The sequence below is a fragment of the Elephantulus edwardii genome, unplaced genomic scaffold (genome assembly GCF_000299155.1).
Source record: "Elephantulus edwardii isolate Elephantulus edwardi_28Jun2011 unplaced genomic scaffold, EleEdw1.0 scaffold00044, whole genome shotgun sequence".
Taxonomy (NCBI): Eukaryota; Metazoa; Chordata; class Mammalia; order Macroscelidea; family Macroscelididae; genus Elephantulus; species Elephantulus edwardii.
The window spans coordinates 13,152,767-13,169,577 of record NW_006399794.1 but is presented as its reverse complement, the minus strand read 5'-3'; the positions used below and the strand labels follow the sequence as shown (position 1 = coordinate 13,169,577).

At 36.5% G+C, this 16,811-nt stretch overlaps 1 protein-coding gene across 1 annotated transcript in view; it reads right to left on the bottom strand.

Moving 5' to 3' along the window:
* The window catches only part of NUP98 (nucleoporin 98kDa), a 137,108-nt gene that overhangs the window by 15,996 nt on the left and 104,301 nt on the right, over window positions 1-16,811 (bottom strand). The window contains exons 20-25 of the mRNA XM_006885718.1: window positions 11,024-11,048; window positions 9,253-9,437; window positions 8,421-8,577; window positions 5,202-5,631; window positions 3,553-3,782; window positions 322-588 (exon numbers count right to left, since the gene is read on the bottom strand). Coding sequence (XP_006885780.1) covers window positions 322-588; window positions 3,553-3,782; window positions 5,202-5,631; window positions 8,421-8,577; window positions 9,253-9,437; window positions 11,024-11,048 — 1,294 coding nt within the window. The remainder of the gene's footprint in view (window positions 1-321; window positions 589-3,552; window positions 3,783-5,201; window positions 5,632-8,420; window positions 8,578-9,252; window positions 9,438-11,023; window positions 11,049-16,811) is intronic.

The following is a 16,811-nucleotide window of genomic DNA, read 5'->3' as shown; positions in this document are numbered from 1 at the left end:
CATGGTATACTAAGCTAGAAATGAAAAATGGAAATAGTGTTGCACTCATTTTACCAAGTCCTTAGGTTTACCATTTATAAACTACTTTTCCCCTTACCATTGTCAAGATACTAGTTTTCAGATTATGGGAAATTTGTATCCAAAAATGAGAAATAAACTATAGAATAGAGTCCCATGGCCTTTACTTTGGAGAAATTAGTAATCTTCCAGGGAGATTATGTGTAATGTTTTCAGGTTAGAAGACAAAAGAAAATCTATAATTAACGAGTAGCTGAAATAAGATAGGAAGCAGGCAGGGGTGCAGAGGGTAAGAAACCTTACCTGACTGCTGAGCCAGACAGCAGGCTTCACTGATCCTCTTGCCTGTGAGGTAGCTGAAAACAGCCTCTATGGGATTGTCTTTCTGGGTTAAGGAGACTTCTTCCTCAATTTGAGGTGCAGCAGTATGGGAGAGCCAGCGGGAAAAGGCTCTTCGACGTACCAGAACCTGAATGTATTCACTGGGTTTATCCAGCTGGCTTTCAAGCTCCTTCAGGTGGCCCCAGAGGGCTTCACATAATGTCCAAGTCAGGCTCCAGTGCTTAACAACTAAGGACAGGACAGGAAAATAATGCTATGACACAAAGTTTTACAATAAATCCTGAGTGACTGTGGCTTAAAAACCAAAAATTAATAAAGAAAAACTCCAACAACCACTCAAATTTATTTCCCTGCATCTGTCACCAGCTCACCCAGCTTTATCAGCTCCAGAAACGTTATCCTGTGGTACTTTCATAACAAACTTAACTGTGTACTTCTTTAAACAACCCCATTATGAAAACAAATGTTTCTCCAAAAATGTAACCTACTCTAAACTTCTAAAGGGTTATCCACTTTTCTCTTACTATAGGGTAAAGGTGGTATCAGAGTGATACAAACAAGTAGTCATCTACTAACCTAAAATGTAATGGCTCAAGCTCACTCAGAAGTACATCAGAACAAAACTTGGTGATCTGTTTCTGAGAGATCATAGTCACTGAAACCCTATGGATAAGACTCCTCTGAGAAACATGGGTTAGAACTGACTCAATAGCAACTCTCCCTCTACCTCCTATGGTAAGGAATGGGTTAGTTAGTTAGTTAGTTAGGCATTGAGCCTAACTACACTGCTCAAAGCCCTTAGTGTAAGACAATTCCATTCTACACAAAAGAACTTTAAGGAGGCAGTAGTTAACAATCTTTGTTTTAGAGATGATGAAACTGAGATGCAAAATTAAATGATTTGCCCACACTTATAGACAAGATTCCAATATAGGCAATCTGAATACAACCACTATGTCATACTGCCCGCTCAACAAACAAACAAAAAAGGTATACTATTTATTGCTTCAAGCCACTTACAAATATATGGAGAAATAACTTACACATTTGAAAAGATGAGAAGCAAGCACACAGGAATGAATATAATTAAGCCCAAACATGTAGTATGAAATATTTTCAAATATTACTCATACTTTAATGAACAGTATTCATTTTTAGTATGTGAGCAGTTTCTGTGAGAGCTGGGAACAACAGACTGCCTGGTTTTTCTGAGTCTAAAAATATTTGTCTTACCACTTTTCTATCATGCTCTATTTTTATGTGAAATATTTTCATCTTCCTTCTGATAGGTTTCTACTTCAGCATTTTCTTTCTGATTTTTGCAGGTTTTGATGTGGTTAAAGTTGATCTTTATATAGTTCAGAATATTAAATTTGTAAATTAGGAAAAGGAAATGTATCTTTATCAAAGTCCTGGTTTAGCTTGCTATGGTCACAACATCTATAAAAAGTTATAATACTAAAAAGGTCTGAAAAGTAATTTCAAACACTTAAGATAAAATACAGAACAATCTCACTGATTTCACATGCAAGCAAGATTTTACTGAAGATTATCCAAAAACTACTGGAACAGCACATCAGCAGAGAATTACCAGAAGTCCAGGCTGGGTTTAGAAGGGGTCGTTGGTACTAGGGATAGTGTAGCTGATGTTAGATGGATCTTAGCTGAAAGCAGGGAATACCAGATGAATATCTGTGTTTCATTGACTATGCAAAGGCATTTGACTGTGTGGATCATAACAAACTATGGCTGACTCTGAGAAGAATGGGAATCCCAGAATACTTGATCGTGCTAATGTGAAACCTATACTTGGACCAGGAGGCAGTCGTCAGAACAGATCAAGGGAACACTGCATGGTTCAAAATTGTGAAGGGCGTACGCCACGGATGCATCCTATCTCCATACCTTTTCAACCTATATGCAGAACAGATTATCTGGGAGACTGGGCTCTATGAGGAGAAATGTGGGGTCAAGATTGGTGGATGATTTAGCAACAATCTGCGTTATGCAGATGACACCACCCTGCTTGCTGAAAATGAAGAGGACCTGAAGCACCTGCTGCAGAGGGTCAAGGACTGCAGCCTCCAATATGGATTGAGGCTCAATGTCAAGACGACAAAGATTCTCACCACTGGACCAATTGGCAGCATCAGGATGGATGGTGAAGAGATTGGGATTGTACACAGCTTTAGTTTGCTTGGCTCCATAGTCAACAGTCTTGGCACCAGCAGCCAGGAAATTAAAAGGGAAAGTCTGCTGTTAGGGACCTCTCCAAAGTACTGAAGAGCAATGGTGTCTCTCTGGAGACTAAGTTGCGTCTGATACAGGCCATGGTCTACGCAATCACTTGTTATGCATCAGAGAGTTGGACAATGACCAAGGAGGATAGAAGGAGAATTGATGCCTTTGAGCTGTGGTGCTGGAGAAGAGTATTGAGAATACCATGGACTGCTAGGAAAACAAACAGATTTGTCCTGGAAAGGGTTAAAGCAGGTGGCTCCTTGGAGGCAAGGATTCTGAGGCTCCGTCTAACATACTTTGGACATGTTGTGAGGAGAGACCGGTCCTTGGAGAAGGACATCATGCTTGGGAGGGTAGAGGGACAGAGCAGGAGGGGAAGGCTCTCTGTGAGGTGGACTGATTCAGTGACTGGGATAATCGGCATGGGAGTGTCAGAGACAGTGCAAATGGCACAGGACAGAGCAGAGTTTAGGGCTGTTGTAACATAGGGTCGCTATGAGTCGCAAGCGACTCAACGGCACATAACAACAAAGATAAAATAGACTTGAACACGGTATGAAAGAATTAGTGTCTTTTAGAAAATTAAGAATGGAAAATATATTTCCATTTTTTGTTCTCTGGAGTAGGAAACAAGTTGCATGCAACACTGAAGGATGCCATGGGCAAATTCCTGAACTATAGAAAAGTAACAAAAATGACGTATCTATTACACTGATGTAAGAAAATCTGCACTACATATACCTTATGCCAGATGTATTAAAACAGTGACTTTAACAAAGAGCTTGAGAACGGCAGAGATCAAGCTGGGTGAAGGATAAGGCCAGGTATCGATCTTTTGTTCACAGGATCTCTATCATTCACAGTCGACTCGACGGCATCTAACGACAATGCGCACACAGTACCATCCCTGTGCCTGGAACGTTAAAGGTTACAATTACAGTGCATACTCACTCTGTGCATCCAATGAGTCTCCTAATGCTTCTTTAGCCCAATGTGCGTAGTCATGAATGACAGCAACCCCCGGATTTGGCACAATGAGAGGACAGAGTTCATCCACATGGATGGTGCTATGTTTTAATTTGAGTTCTAAAGGTGTCTGGTATAACTGCAGGTCTTCATGTAGTTTCCTTTGTCTCAAACTGAGTTTTTCCAAATTAACCTTGAATGGAGACTCAGTTAGGCTGAAAGAGCAAATGAGGAGCACAACAGAAAATGAAGACAAGTCAGAAGCTAGATTTCCCTTTGTTTCGTTCTTTCTAAATTAATATTTTATTTGTGTGAAAGGTATACACCTTTATTTCTTTTTATGACTATGAACAGACTACACTGAATCTCTGAACAGCCAAAGGGTCAGCTATGGGTCATTTCCTGACGCTATGGTACATAATAACAACATACTAATCTAAAAGAACTCTGATGACTTAGTGGTAAGGAAATGAGCTACAATCTACCAGCAGCTCCTCAGGAGAGATAGGCAATACCTTCTAGTGTGATAACTGCCTCTACAAACCCACTGAAGGATCAATTGTGGGTCAGTTCTGAATCGATGGTACATATTAACAACATACTGAATTTAACCTATTTTAGAATGTCAAGAGATTGTGGAGGTTGAAGTATCAAAACCCACAAGGCTAACTTTAGATACTAAGTGATTCTAAATTAAGATGCATAAATAATCAGTTTGACCTTGATCCAGTTTCTAAAACTACTATTAACAACTTTTAAAATATCATGACATTGGGGGAGGGACACAGAAAAAATAAATGACATTATGCTTAGTTTAGAATTACGAGGTATGGGCTTTCTATTCCTAACTGGAGGTATTTGGGGGGTTTTATTTTTTAAATCAATTTTTAAAATGGAAGGAAAAAACACTGGTCATAATTAGTCTGAAATAAAGATATACAAAAGTTGAGTTGATATAATTATAAAAAGTCAACAGTAAAATATAAATTGCATATTTTTTAAAAAGTTATATAAATATTAGTTGAGAACTACAAGAAAATCTGATACATAATCTGTAAGGCTGGTGGCCTAGTGGCAAGCTGTGCTGAAATGCCCAAGGCAAGTAGTTCAAGGCCACCAGCTACTCAGCAGGAAAATGACGGGTGATTTCCTCCTGTATGATTAATGGCCTCTAAAAACCAACTGGAGGGCCAGCTGTTGGTGAGTTCTGAGTCTATAGTACAATAACAAGGCAGATAAATAGTGTCCATACAGTAAGCACGCATACGTGACTATTAGTGATGTAGAGTATGCAGAAACAGTTATATATATTTATGAACAGATTATTAAGGTCTAAGAAAACGCATTGAGTTGAGAATCCTATTTATTTATATATGAAGAAATCACAAAGACCTAAAAAAAAGAAAATCTAATAAAAGGAAAAAGTCAGTACCCTAAGGAATGTTATACTAATTTTGGGTTTGTTACTCTTCCAACTAAAGTTTATCCACTAGATGAGTATGGAATGGAAGAAATGATAGCATCACAGGGTCTTTACTTTTGTCTCAACATTTCAGGTTCTTCTTTTTCTCCTAACAAAAAATATTTCTCATCTACCATGGTACTTTTCTCAAAAAAGTATTAAAGTGACTCACGATTTAACAGCTACTGGGTTGGGCAGGAAACCATATTCCATAGAATCAGTAATCTGGTGATTTTCCAGTTCATGGGAGACACTCAGTTGTTCTCCTGTATTAGCAAGAGTCCAGTTGGGGCCCCAACCAACACGAAATGAGCGTCCCATGAACAGGGCCATGTCCATCAAGAGTTTCCCTTTGCCAAAAGTGATAGATTTTTCAAGAGGGACTAAGCCTGGCCGTCGACGTGTACCCACTGTTTTCAGAATAACTTCAGGGGCTGGACTGGGCACTGTAAACACAGAGGTCAAGGGTGGAGGGACAGACCAAGGTGATGTAGATGGGATATTGATTAGAGATGGTGTTTTGGGAGTATGACACTCTTGCACAGAGGCACTTGGTGAAAGAAAAGTTCCACTTGAAAATTTTGATTGTAGTAACCCACCAACTGAAATTAAAAAGAAATAAAGATTATTAGAAACTGTGGTCTACTGACATCCAGGCAGATATATGCACACCCATGTTTAACACAGCTTTGTTCACAAAAGCAAAGAGTTGGAAACAACCTAAGTGCCCATCTACAAACGAATGGATAGAGAAGCTGTGGTATATTCACACAATGGAATACTATGCTGCACTGAAAAACAAGAACTCATGCAATATTATTCAAAATGGGTGACTCTGGAGGACATTATACTGAGTGAAGTATCTCAGTCACTAAAGGACATATACTGCATGTTGCCACCGCTATTTAACAGGACTGACCTTGGGGTTGGGAAGAGACTGAGAAAGATGGGTTCAATAATATATACTGCATTGAAACAGACGAGGGAGAAAACTGTTTAAAAGGGATACGTGATTAGGTATTTTTGTCATGACAGGCGTCTAGAGCAAAGGCTACATAGTGGAGTAGACCTGAGGGAGGGTTTGTAAAACAATGAGAGAATTTGTCTTTTACTTTTCCAAGAGGGTAGTGCACTAGGGGGGAGGGTTGGGAGGGGAGAAAAGTGCAACAATGAATGAATGGAAACCCAAAGTCTCTGTAGATTTTTACTGACATTAATAAATTTTAAAAAATAACAAAAAAACCCCCTGCGGTCTATGGCTTCTTAAACAACTACAAAAAGCAGTGAATAAAACTATACAGTCTTAGCAAACTAATCAGATATGGATGATCAGAAGTAGATTAAGTCTGAATTGGCACAAATTTCATTTTTAATCAGGAAATCAGGATAGAAATGTTGATAATGATGTCAACAATACTCAATATTGTTAACAAATACTAGTATGAAAAATTAGCTAACCGTAATCTGTTAATAGACTATGTACAAAATTGATCGTGTATGTTCCATCCTTCAGTAACTCTTTATAATTTCCATTTTATAGAAGAAAAAAATTGACTCAGAAAAGTAACTTGTTTAAATAAAAAAAACTACGGGAGCTCTGGTGGCCTAGTGGCTAGAAGCTGCAACTACAATCCCAGAGGTGCACAGTTCGAATCCACCAGATGCTCTGCCGGGGAAGGAGAGACAATCTCCTCCTGTACCAGTCAGATCTGATTTGACGGTACACGCACACAAAAATAATAAAATAAAAAAAACTAAGATAAACTGTGAGATAAACCCTGACTGACACCAGTGATTGGTGCCCTTGTAAGGATCCTCAATGTAACCCTTTCTTAATATAAAGATATGATCAAAACTCAAATTCACATAATCCTAATTGTCAGAATGAGACTAAAGAGACTGAGGGATCCTGTGATTGTTCATGTACCTTTTTTGAATATAGCTATTACTACGGCCTGTCTTAAAATTTTATGGTTCTTGTCTACAGAATTACCAAAAGATTTTTACATGGTATCTATCATGGATTAAACTGTGTCTCTCAAAATATATAATGTAATACAGAAGTTATGTAATGGTCTCCCACCTTCTGATAAACCAAAGAGCTGTAAAATACTCTTAAGGGCATCACAGCCCTAATCCAACTTAGGGAGATCTCCCTGGGGTGTAGTTGATAATGTCTTTTATTTACTAGAGAAAAGGGAAAGAGAGTGAGTTCAGGAGGAAGGGATGGGGTAGGAGTGTAAAGATAACACTTCAGATCACTAAGGAAAAAGTGCATGAAGTGTGTCTTGCTGGACCTGGTGTAAAGAAGCTTAACACCAGTAAAGGGGAACAAAACCCACTGAGATTCCTGAGAATGCCTGGCCTACAGATGCTAAAGGAAACAATGACTTTCTTCCAAAACTGACAAAGCAGCAAATGAGGCTCTCCTTAGAGCTGGAACTCTAAATTTAACTTTTAGCCTCCCCAACTGTAAGAATAATTTTTTTTTCCTTTTTTAAAAGAATAATTTTCTATTTGTTAAAATGATCCACTTGTGAACCCAGTATGAATGGGAGAATGTTGCCAGACACTTGCAGGTGGCTCAGCAGGGGAAAGTAACTGCCCTGACCTCAGATAGCACCACCAACCTGGGTTCTCACACTGCACAGACAGCTGTTAAAAATGGCTTACTGTGCCACTTAGGATTTTGTGCTCAGACTGTCTTCTTATTCTGTACTTTCTTTCAGATTTTCCTGTAGTCAGTATTTTAATATTTCTTTATCTTTCTTTTTTAAGTTCTAGGATTAGCATCCTTATCTGTTATGTTTGGGTTTTGGTGTCTTTTGTGAAGAGGAACTAGTTAGCCATCTTACCAAGAAGTTCTTATCATCTTTCTTTATATGCAACAAAAATAGGAACCAAAATATATACAAATTCGTTTTCTCTTCAAACAATTTTTCTATTTTCAGCTTAAAGTTTGTTATCATGGGTCTTAAAAACTGACTGCTACTAATATATTTATTACAATATTTAATTTAGTACAAATTTAATATAAAATTTAGTACAATGTCTACTCCCCTTAGAAATGACGAGGGTGGCGGTTGGGGGTGTGAGTGTCATGGGGTTGACAGGACAAACTTTATCTCAAACTTTGGTCATGTTTTCAGGAAGCATCAGTGCCTATCATGCTGGGTAAAGAGTTAAAAAAATTAGGATGGCATAGGACTCACTAGGTTTATTTCATTCTGTTGTACAGAGGTGTTGCTATGAGCCAGAACAGTCCTGACATCACCTAACACTAGCATAACAGCCACCATAGTTATGGCCATTATGGAAAGAACAGAGAATCCCACTGAGAAGAAAATGAATCTTTATCTTTCCTATACCACAGCATTTTCTTTTACAGTACCTAATGAACGAGACTTTGATGGGTGGGATGCTGAAATAGGAAGTCTTGGAGAACAGATTTCTTGAGAAGTATCTGCTTTACAAGGAAGGCGGTTGAAACAATGATCCAGGGGCATCTCAGTATCTTCTTCATCAGCAAGCAATGATGCCTTCATGATCTAAAATAGGCAATTCCATGAAAGAAAAATGGTTTATGGTAACTGGTAACCAAGAAATTGTTTTGTCTCAAGGTTTGTATAACAGAGGTATAGAATACTGATGAAGGGGAGAAGCCATAGCATACCTTCCTATGATACAGTTTTTCCTAAGCCTGGCATATGGCCTCTGTTTACAGGTTTCCTGAATGAGCAACTTTAAAGTCAAGTATAAACCATAGGTTAAACTCAATATAACAAAAAGCACGGGCAAGAGGAGACTGAGGAAAAACCTGCTAACTCCTGGTTTGTCTCTATTTCTACCTTCCAACTTCTGCAAAATAATTTACAGGGTATCAAAACCACCCTGTGAAATAAATTTTTTTACAGAGGGAGAAAAAAAATTTGTGCTCATAGATGTTAAATGTGCCAAATTACAAAGCCAACAAAGTTATAAAATTATGATTAGACTCTAGGTATTCTAATTCCAATTAACATCTGATGTCTAATTCTCAGTCACTTTCTTCTGCTAGATCTTCCTAAATCGGAAAATAAGACCCAAATGTTGGCAGTGTTCCTGTTGTTCTGCTCTGTGTGCACTCAGTGCTCTTAAACAGACAGTCAAGGAAATGTGCTGATGTTATTTGAGAGTAATAAAATATTAGTTTGGCTTCCTGACAGGGTAAGTTAGGATTTCACCTGTAGAACATGTGGATTAATTCCCAATGAAGATGCAATTTGTGTTGAGGCTGACACAGGCTCCTGATCCTCAGGCACGCTCTCTTCTAACATGGAATCCAAAACTGGCTCCTGGGTGATATCTACCATGTCACTGTCCAGTTCCACAACCCTCCCTAACTGTTCCACCTCTGGGCTCTGGCTCTGTAGACAGCAAAAAATCAAGAAAGAGTATTAAACAACATCAGATAGAAAAATTTTATATTAGATTTAGTTAATTCATAACATAGTAATTAATTACATTCCATCATGAGATAAATGAAAACTCAACCTTCCTGTAAACATTCATTAAAATCACAATTAAAAAAAACATAGCATATTTGCTAAAGAGGATTTCATAATAATCACTTCAAAATCTCCTTTTAACTACTTAGGATCAAAATGAGGGATCCTGGGATCTTCCTTCTGTAAGCATTATGGTTTGGTGTCTAGAAACTTAAGCAAAAACACTCTATTTTGTTCCTAATAGTATCTTAGGAATACTTGCTCAAGCCATACCAAGGCTAATAGTCTACAAAGACTGCCTTACCTGATAGCTAGAAACTACCATTTCCTGATTTATAATTTCCCTGCCTCATAACACTTTGTAGCCAGATATCATTGGGAAAAGAAAGCTGAAGACTCCCAAGCCTCCACGAACTACATTTTCTTTAAGGATATATTAGGAAATAAATTTCTAGTGAATGATAATTCAGGGTCAGGAATATGTTTTTAATTCTTTTTAATATATTTAACATTTTTAACTGAACCCCAAGATTAGCCAGGTTCTACCTGTGTAGTATCATATAAGATCTAAGAAATACCGGATTTCCCAAAAAGACAAACAAAATTATGATTTTAGGAGTAATTTTATTCTGGGAATAATTTCTATGTTTAAAAGATTTAAGAATTAGGAATAATGAATGAATATTAAAAAGTGAACCGGGTCCTTTCCAGCTTGGTTCCGGCACTATGGCCCCCGCAAAGAAGGGTGGTGAGAAGAAGAAAGGCCGTTCTGCCATCAACGAAGTGGTGACCAGAGAGTACACCATCAACATTCACAAGTGCATCCATGGAGTGGGATTTAAGAAGCGTGCTCCTTGGGCGCTACAGGAGATCCGGAAATTTGCCATGAAGGAGATGGGAACACCAGATGTTCGCACTGACACCAGGCTTAACAAAGCTGTCTGGGCCAAAGGAATAAGGAATGTGCCATACCGCATTCGTGTACGGTTGTCCAGAAAACGTAATGAGGATGAAGATTCCCCAAACAAGCAGCATACACTGGTTACCTATGTACCTGTCACCACTTTCAAAAATCTACAGACCGTCAATGTGGATGAAAACTAATAGCTGATTGTCAAATAAAGTTATAAAACTGTCAAAAAAAAAAAAAGTGAACCGGGAGAGGGGGAAGGGAAGGCATGCAACAATGAATGAAAATCTAACTTTTCGGCAAACTTTCGTTAAAAATCACAATTAAAAATGTTAATAAAAAATTTAAGAATTATAGTCAATCTATTAAGCACCTGAATAATAACCATGATTAACAGTTTATATTTTGAAAAGGTAAAAACCCTCTTAAAAAACAAAAGGAGATTTAATACAGAAATGTATTATTGTTGAGGTGGTAATTCGCACAGGAGACTGACCATCCATCTTCCCAGGGAGCAGCTGGTGGATTAGAACAGCATGCCTTTGGAATTGCAGTGCAGCTTTTTACCACTAGCCCATCAAAACTCCCCTAAAGAATGGGGAGGAGGGGCCGGGGTGGGTAGATTTTATTACTAATTGCCAGAGGATGGGGAAAGGAAAGATGAGATACAATTACTTAAGGGATACAGAATTTTTGTTTAGAAAAATGAAAAATATTTAAAATGTAAAAAAAGGTTAAACTGACAAATGCTGGTTATATATGTCTTTTTTCGCCATAATTTAAAGAAACTTTTTCTCCTCTCCCCAATTTTTTCCCTCCTCCCCAATTTGTTAAAAAATAATTAACGGGATCAGTTATCTGTATAAATAACATAACCATGAGTTTAACTGGACATCTGGGCAAACTCAGGATAAAAAACAAAAGCAAAAGCTTCAAGTACATGCTACAACTGTTTCATTACAAATGAATAATGGCTTAAATTAATATATGACCGGTGAATTTAAGAAACATTTTTATTTCTGGAAAATACTAAGAAAATGACTGAGTACATTTATGACAGATTCTCATACCAAAAAAAAATCTATTACTTTATTTCCTACTGTATTATTCGTAAATATTTATCCTTTCACAAGTTTTGACAACCCTTTCCTTAGTAGTTTATTTTAGATTAACTTCCAAATGGATATTAGATAACAGTTAAGAAAAAAGTGTTTAAAAAAAAAGAAAAGAAAAAAGTGTTTTGTGTAACAAGTATTTATTTTATTGAAAATCAAAGGAATAAAAAGTAACCACCAAAAAAAAGAAAAAACTAAATGTTTTCATGATTTCTTTGGACAAAGTAACAACAATGAATATAAATTTTCAGCTTTATCCCTGCATTCTTTTAACAAATACTTAGTTACTAGGAATAAATGCAGCCCTTTAAAATCACAGAAAAATTCTGTTGGACTGTGATCTGCCAATTTTTGTGGGCATTTTCCAGGGCTAGAATACTAAAATTGTTGTAGGTTAGATAATGGTCAAAAGTCAATGTCATTGTATTTCCCCTAACTAAATCTTAAAATCCTGGAAGAGGGGGGAAGGCAAAAACCAAAATAGTAGCAGTAATTCTAGCAATGATAATCCCATTACAATTAGAAGAATTGTGGAGAAACATTTTCAAACATTCACATCATAGACTCCTTAATACTGGCTTTAATCAATTCTATATTTGGGAAAAGCTCTGATATTCTCTATCCCAACAACCATCAGGAGGACAGCTCCTTTACTTTGACCCTTGACATGGTTATTCCCTGTTTCAGACCACAGTGCATTTAGTTCCCTGTTTCAGACCACAGTGGATTTAGTTTTTGCTTCATCACAACATGCTGCAATTTCTTGCCTATGTATCTACCTATTTGTCCCACTAGATTCTCCAATGCTTAAAAACAGTCCCGTTTTTGGTATTTAACACCAATATACACTCCAGCTGAATTCCAGAGTTACTGAACATTTATTTCAACTACATTAAACACATAATAGAGAAGGTAATTAATATATGTAAATGGACAAAGAATGAAAAGGAAGAGAGAATACAACTCTTTCTTAGAAGACTACTGAAAAAAGTAATAGTAATAAATATGAGATGCTTGCCGACAACAGATTTAGGCAAAATTGCCATAGAGACTTAAGGTACTAAGAATATGCATAAGAATGCTAAGAATTCAGGTTTCATTTGCTCCACTCTCATGTACAGATGCCAGAACTATCAGTTATCATCTGGTAAGTGCACAAGGGAAATCATGAAATTATGAGGACCTGACACATTCCTAGAATTCTTACATAAAAACTCCATTCAAGTATATGTAATTGCAACAAACATTCCCCCATTCCTACCCCAAACCCCCTAAAAAAGTTCTATGTAGTTCTTAAAAAAAAAAAATTCTGAAAAGTAAATGGACTAATAAAAATGATGTTCCTTCCAAAAAGCACTGCCAGGGTGTAGGTGGTGGTGTACAGGGAGAAAATGTCTTCTGAGAAGTCTCTAGAAAAGTCCAGTACTGGGAGAAAGCCAATAGGCTTTCCTATATTAAACTCTCTCTTTTCCTACACTAAATTTCCATTCTTAAAGATTGAATTGCACCCTAATTACTACTGTATAAGTATCAAATTTAAAAACTCAGCGTCTTTTAGTTGATTCTAACGTATGGTGACTCTCCACTGCGTTTCCAAGGTTGTTAATCTTAATGGGATAAGACTGTCCATCTTTCTCCAAGTGAAGCTGCTGACTGTTTTTTTTAGTGGTCCAACACTTACGTATGCCACAAGGTTAAGTACTAGCATAGCTGCCTTACAAATAACTAAGAGAGATATATCAAGACTGTCAAGATATATCAAGAGTATGTATGAAGGGTGTGAAGCTCACTAAAAGAATCATTACAGAAACCTTAAAAGACCTGAGTATATTCCAATGTTTAATACACACAACAGGGCACTCTGGTGTCCAAGTGGTAAAAAACTGCCATGCAATCTCAAAGGCACATGGTTCAAATCCACCAACTACTCTGCCAGAGAAGGATGGATAATCCTCCAGGAGGATCAGCTATGGGTCAGTGCCGACTCAACTATACTGAACAACAATTAACACACACACAAAAAAATCTTTAAAAAAAAAAATCTTTCAATACAAAACAAGACTGCTAAATCCCTAACTACGCCCCCGCAAGGCTACTCAATTAGTATGTAAAAGAGGTAAATCAAGATACTCTTACTAAGCAAAAAGTGAACAACCAGTCAAAAATCTAAAAGAAAGTTAATTCACATTATCAGTCCATTTGATCCATATAAACATTGCTATTGCCTGTCTGCAAACAACCTACATTTAAGTGCTAAGAATGCGTTCCTTCTTTGAAATTTGGTCCTATCAGTTAGTTTTTCTTGAGATAAATTCTATTTTACAGTTTGACAAGCTCATGGGAGTCAACTGTGTATGTTTTCCACATGTGTATTCAGGGACATTTCTATAGGAAGCAAGAGTCTTAGTAAAAGAATTAAACTTTATATCTGTTTTTAAAATTAACTTGTAAAAAGATTTTTTAATTTGGTACATGAAGGAAATTTTTTTTTAAAGTTTTTTTTTTTTTTTTTTTTAAATTTTATTATTTTTGTGTGAGTGTACCGACAAATCAGATCTGACTGGTACAGGAGGAGATTGTCCCTCCTTCCGCGGCAGAGCATCTGGTGGATTCGAACCGTGCGACTCTGGGATTGTAGTTGCAGCTCCTTGCCACTAGGCCACCAGAGCGCCCCTTACATGAAGGAAATTAATCTGCCATTCAGTATCATCTGAAACAAAGAAGTCTGTGTACATATAAGGAAGTTTATGTAGATTATACATTATAGATGTAAAATTCAAAAACACAAATAAGAATGATCAATTTAGAGAGTTGTGATTTTATTTTATTATGAATCAAAGTACACCCCAAGCGAATTGAGATTTTTTTTTTTTTTGTAAATCCTAATAATTTTTGTTTTTTAAAATCCGAATCATTTTGGTCCTCTTTGTATTTATCTTAGATGAATGTATTATGTTTCTGAACAATTTAAGAATCTTGCTTTGCCAGTAATGACCACATGCTTCAACTTCAGTATAAAACTTGGGTAAAAAACTATGTATTTCTACCAGAATGCCAAAGACCAAGGTTTTTTTAGCAAACATTTTCTCAAGTGGGCTGTAAATCTCAACCATAAGAGGAAAAGGATTTAAAATATAAACATACTTGAAAATCATGTCTGATCTATGGAATAAAAATTAAGATGACAAAGGTATTCTCATTCAAACAACTGGGAGCAGGAGCTCTAATGGATAATTTGAACCATTATTTTAATTAAAGAATAATATTTCTGGAAGTCCCTAAATTTATTTGAGCAAATGTCAACATTTTCAGTGCTGCAAAAGAAATTCAACATAATGGAAAAGTAAAGAAAAATGCAAATCTTTGTAAAAATCTGAAGACAGACTTACAAAAGAATGGTAAAAGAATTTGAGGTTTAACAGGAATATGGTAAAAATCTGCACTTCAATCTCAAAGGTTTATATCCACTAGCTGTAGGGTCAGCTATGGTCTGGTTCCAGCTCCATGGAACATAATAACGTAATGGTTCAGGAGGTTGCAGAACACTGTAACATTTAATTAACCTTTGTCCAAGGCAGTACGAAGACAATTATCATTATTGGTTAATTCAGATGGCTCAAGAATTTTCCTCTGCTTAACAAAATTTAGGCTCTTTGACACTAACAGGAGTCGTTGGGTGATGAGAACCATTAACACACTCAGCTGCTGTAACAAATGACTGGAGATTTGCAGAAACATAGAGGTACCTCATAAAAACTGTCCAGTCCCCAAAAAATCAGCCATTGAAAACTCTACTGAGTATTCTGACACCCACTAGGTTGCCACGCACAAGTCAGAAATTATCCGAACTGTCCAACCTAGGTGAATGTGCAGGATTATAGAAGAGTTCTTACTGCTGTAACAAAATAAAACTCACGTCACTGCTACTGACTCATAATTGACCCTCCAGCAGGTTTTCAGTGGCTGTAAATACTATGGGAGGAGACTGCCTATCTTTCTCCCAAGGAGCAGCTGGTGGATATGAACTACATGCCTATGAAGTAGCAGCAACAGTGTCCTATTCACTAGGTCATCAGAGATTCTTCTAAAATAATGAATGGATCTTTATAAATAAGGAAATAAAATTTAAGTCTTAAATATCTAAACATCTCTACTCACTTATATTTATTTGCTCCATGCAAACAGTAAAAATATTTCCTCAATCAATGGAAATATGCTTATAAAGATCCCTTTTCACTGTATTCTACTTGCTGATTTGGAATTCTATCAGGTCTCCCTTCTTTTTTAAAAAAAAACCTCTTTTTGCTATAACCGTATCATTGACAGATTTATGTTTTGGGGGAAGGTTGGTTTTTCAAAGAGCTTATTACCTAATGAAGTGTCATTAGCAGGATTTAGGCTTATCTCTTATTTACATTTTATTGATGAAAATAAGAGTAATAACCACTAATAGTCAACATTACAAAAATCTGTGCTATTTGCCCACAAAGGAAATATCATTTTTTTTCAGCTGCATCTTTAGAGTCTTAAACTTTACTTTTATTAATGGAAAATAGGCTATCTGACTCTCTTAAAAATACATAAATGTTAACATCAAAATATACTTTGGGAGAGAATCATACAATTCATATGACTGATCCAAAATGAACAGATAGAAAATAAACAAAACATCAAGTCCATTCACTGTTTCTTCAGCTAGAAGACAATTTTAAGAACTATTCTAGAATGCTACAAAGATTATATACATAAAAGTTAACATATTTTCTATCATTTTAGCCATACCTTTCCCTAACCCTGTGAGTACAGGCATGAACTTACATATGTATTTTCTAGCACACACATCCTAACATACTAATTTAGAAATCATAAAAATTGCACATTTCAGCAGGCATAGGAATTACATTACAAAAAAAATCCCCAAATTCCAGCATTTAGCAGCTGAGAGGTAGAAGATGCTTTATAAAGAAAGCCTGTATCAAAGACTCTTCTTTGAAGGAGTGTGGCAACAAAAGGGAGGGGAGGAATCTTTATAACTTGATCAAACAGAGACAATATGCAAAGTAAAATCCTTTATGAGTTAGCATTCAAAGTAACTACCTGATATTTAAATTACAAATTTTTCCCTGTAAGGACAAAAAAGGTTAATATTGTTTTACAATCAGAGAGCAAGAAGGCTCGAAGTAAAAAAATTATAGTACAAATAATTAAATAACTGAAATAATGTAGCTTCTACTCTCTTAAAGCTAAAGAATTCATGTGAATTTTAAAAC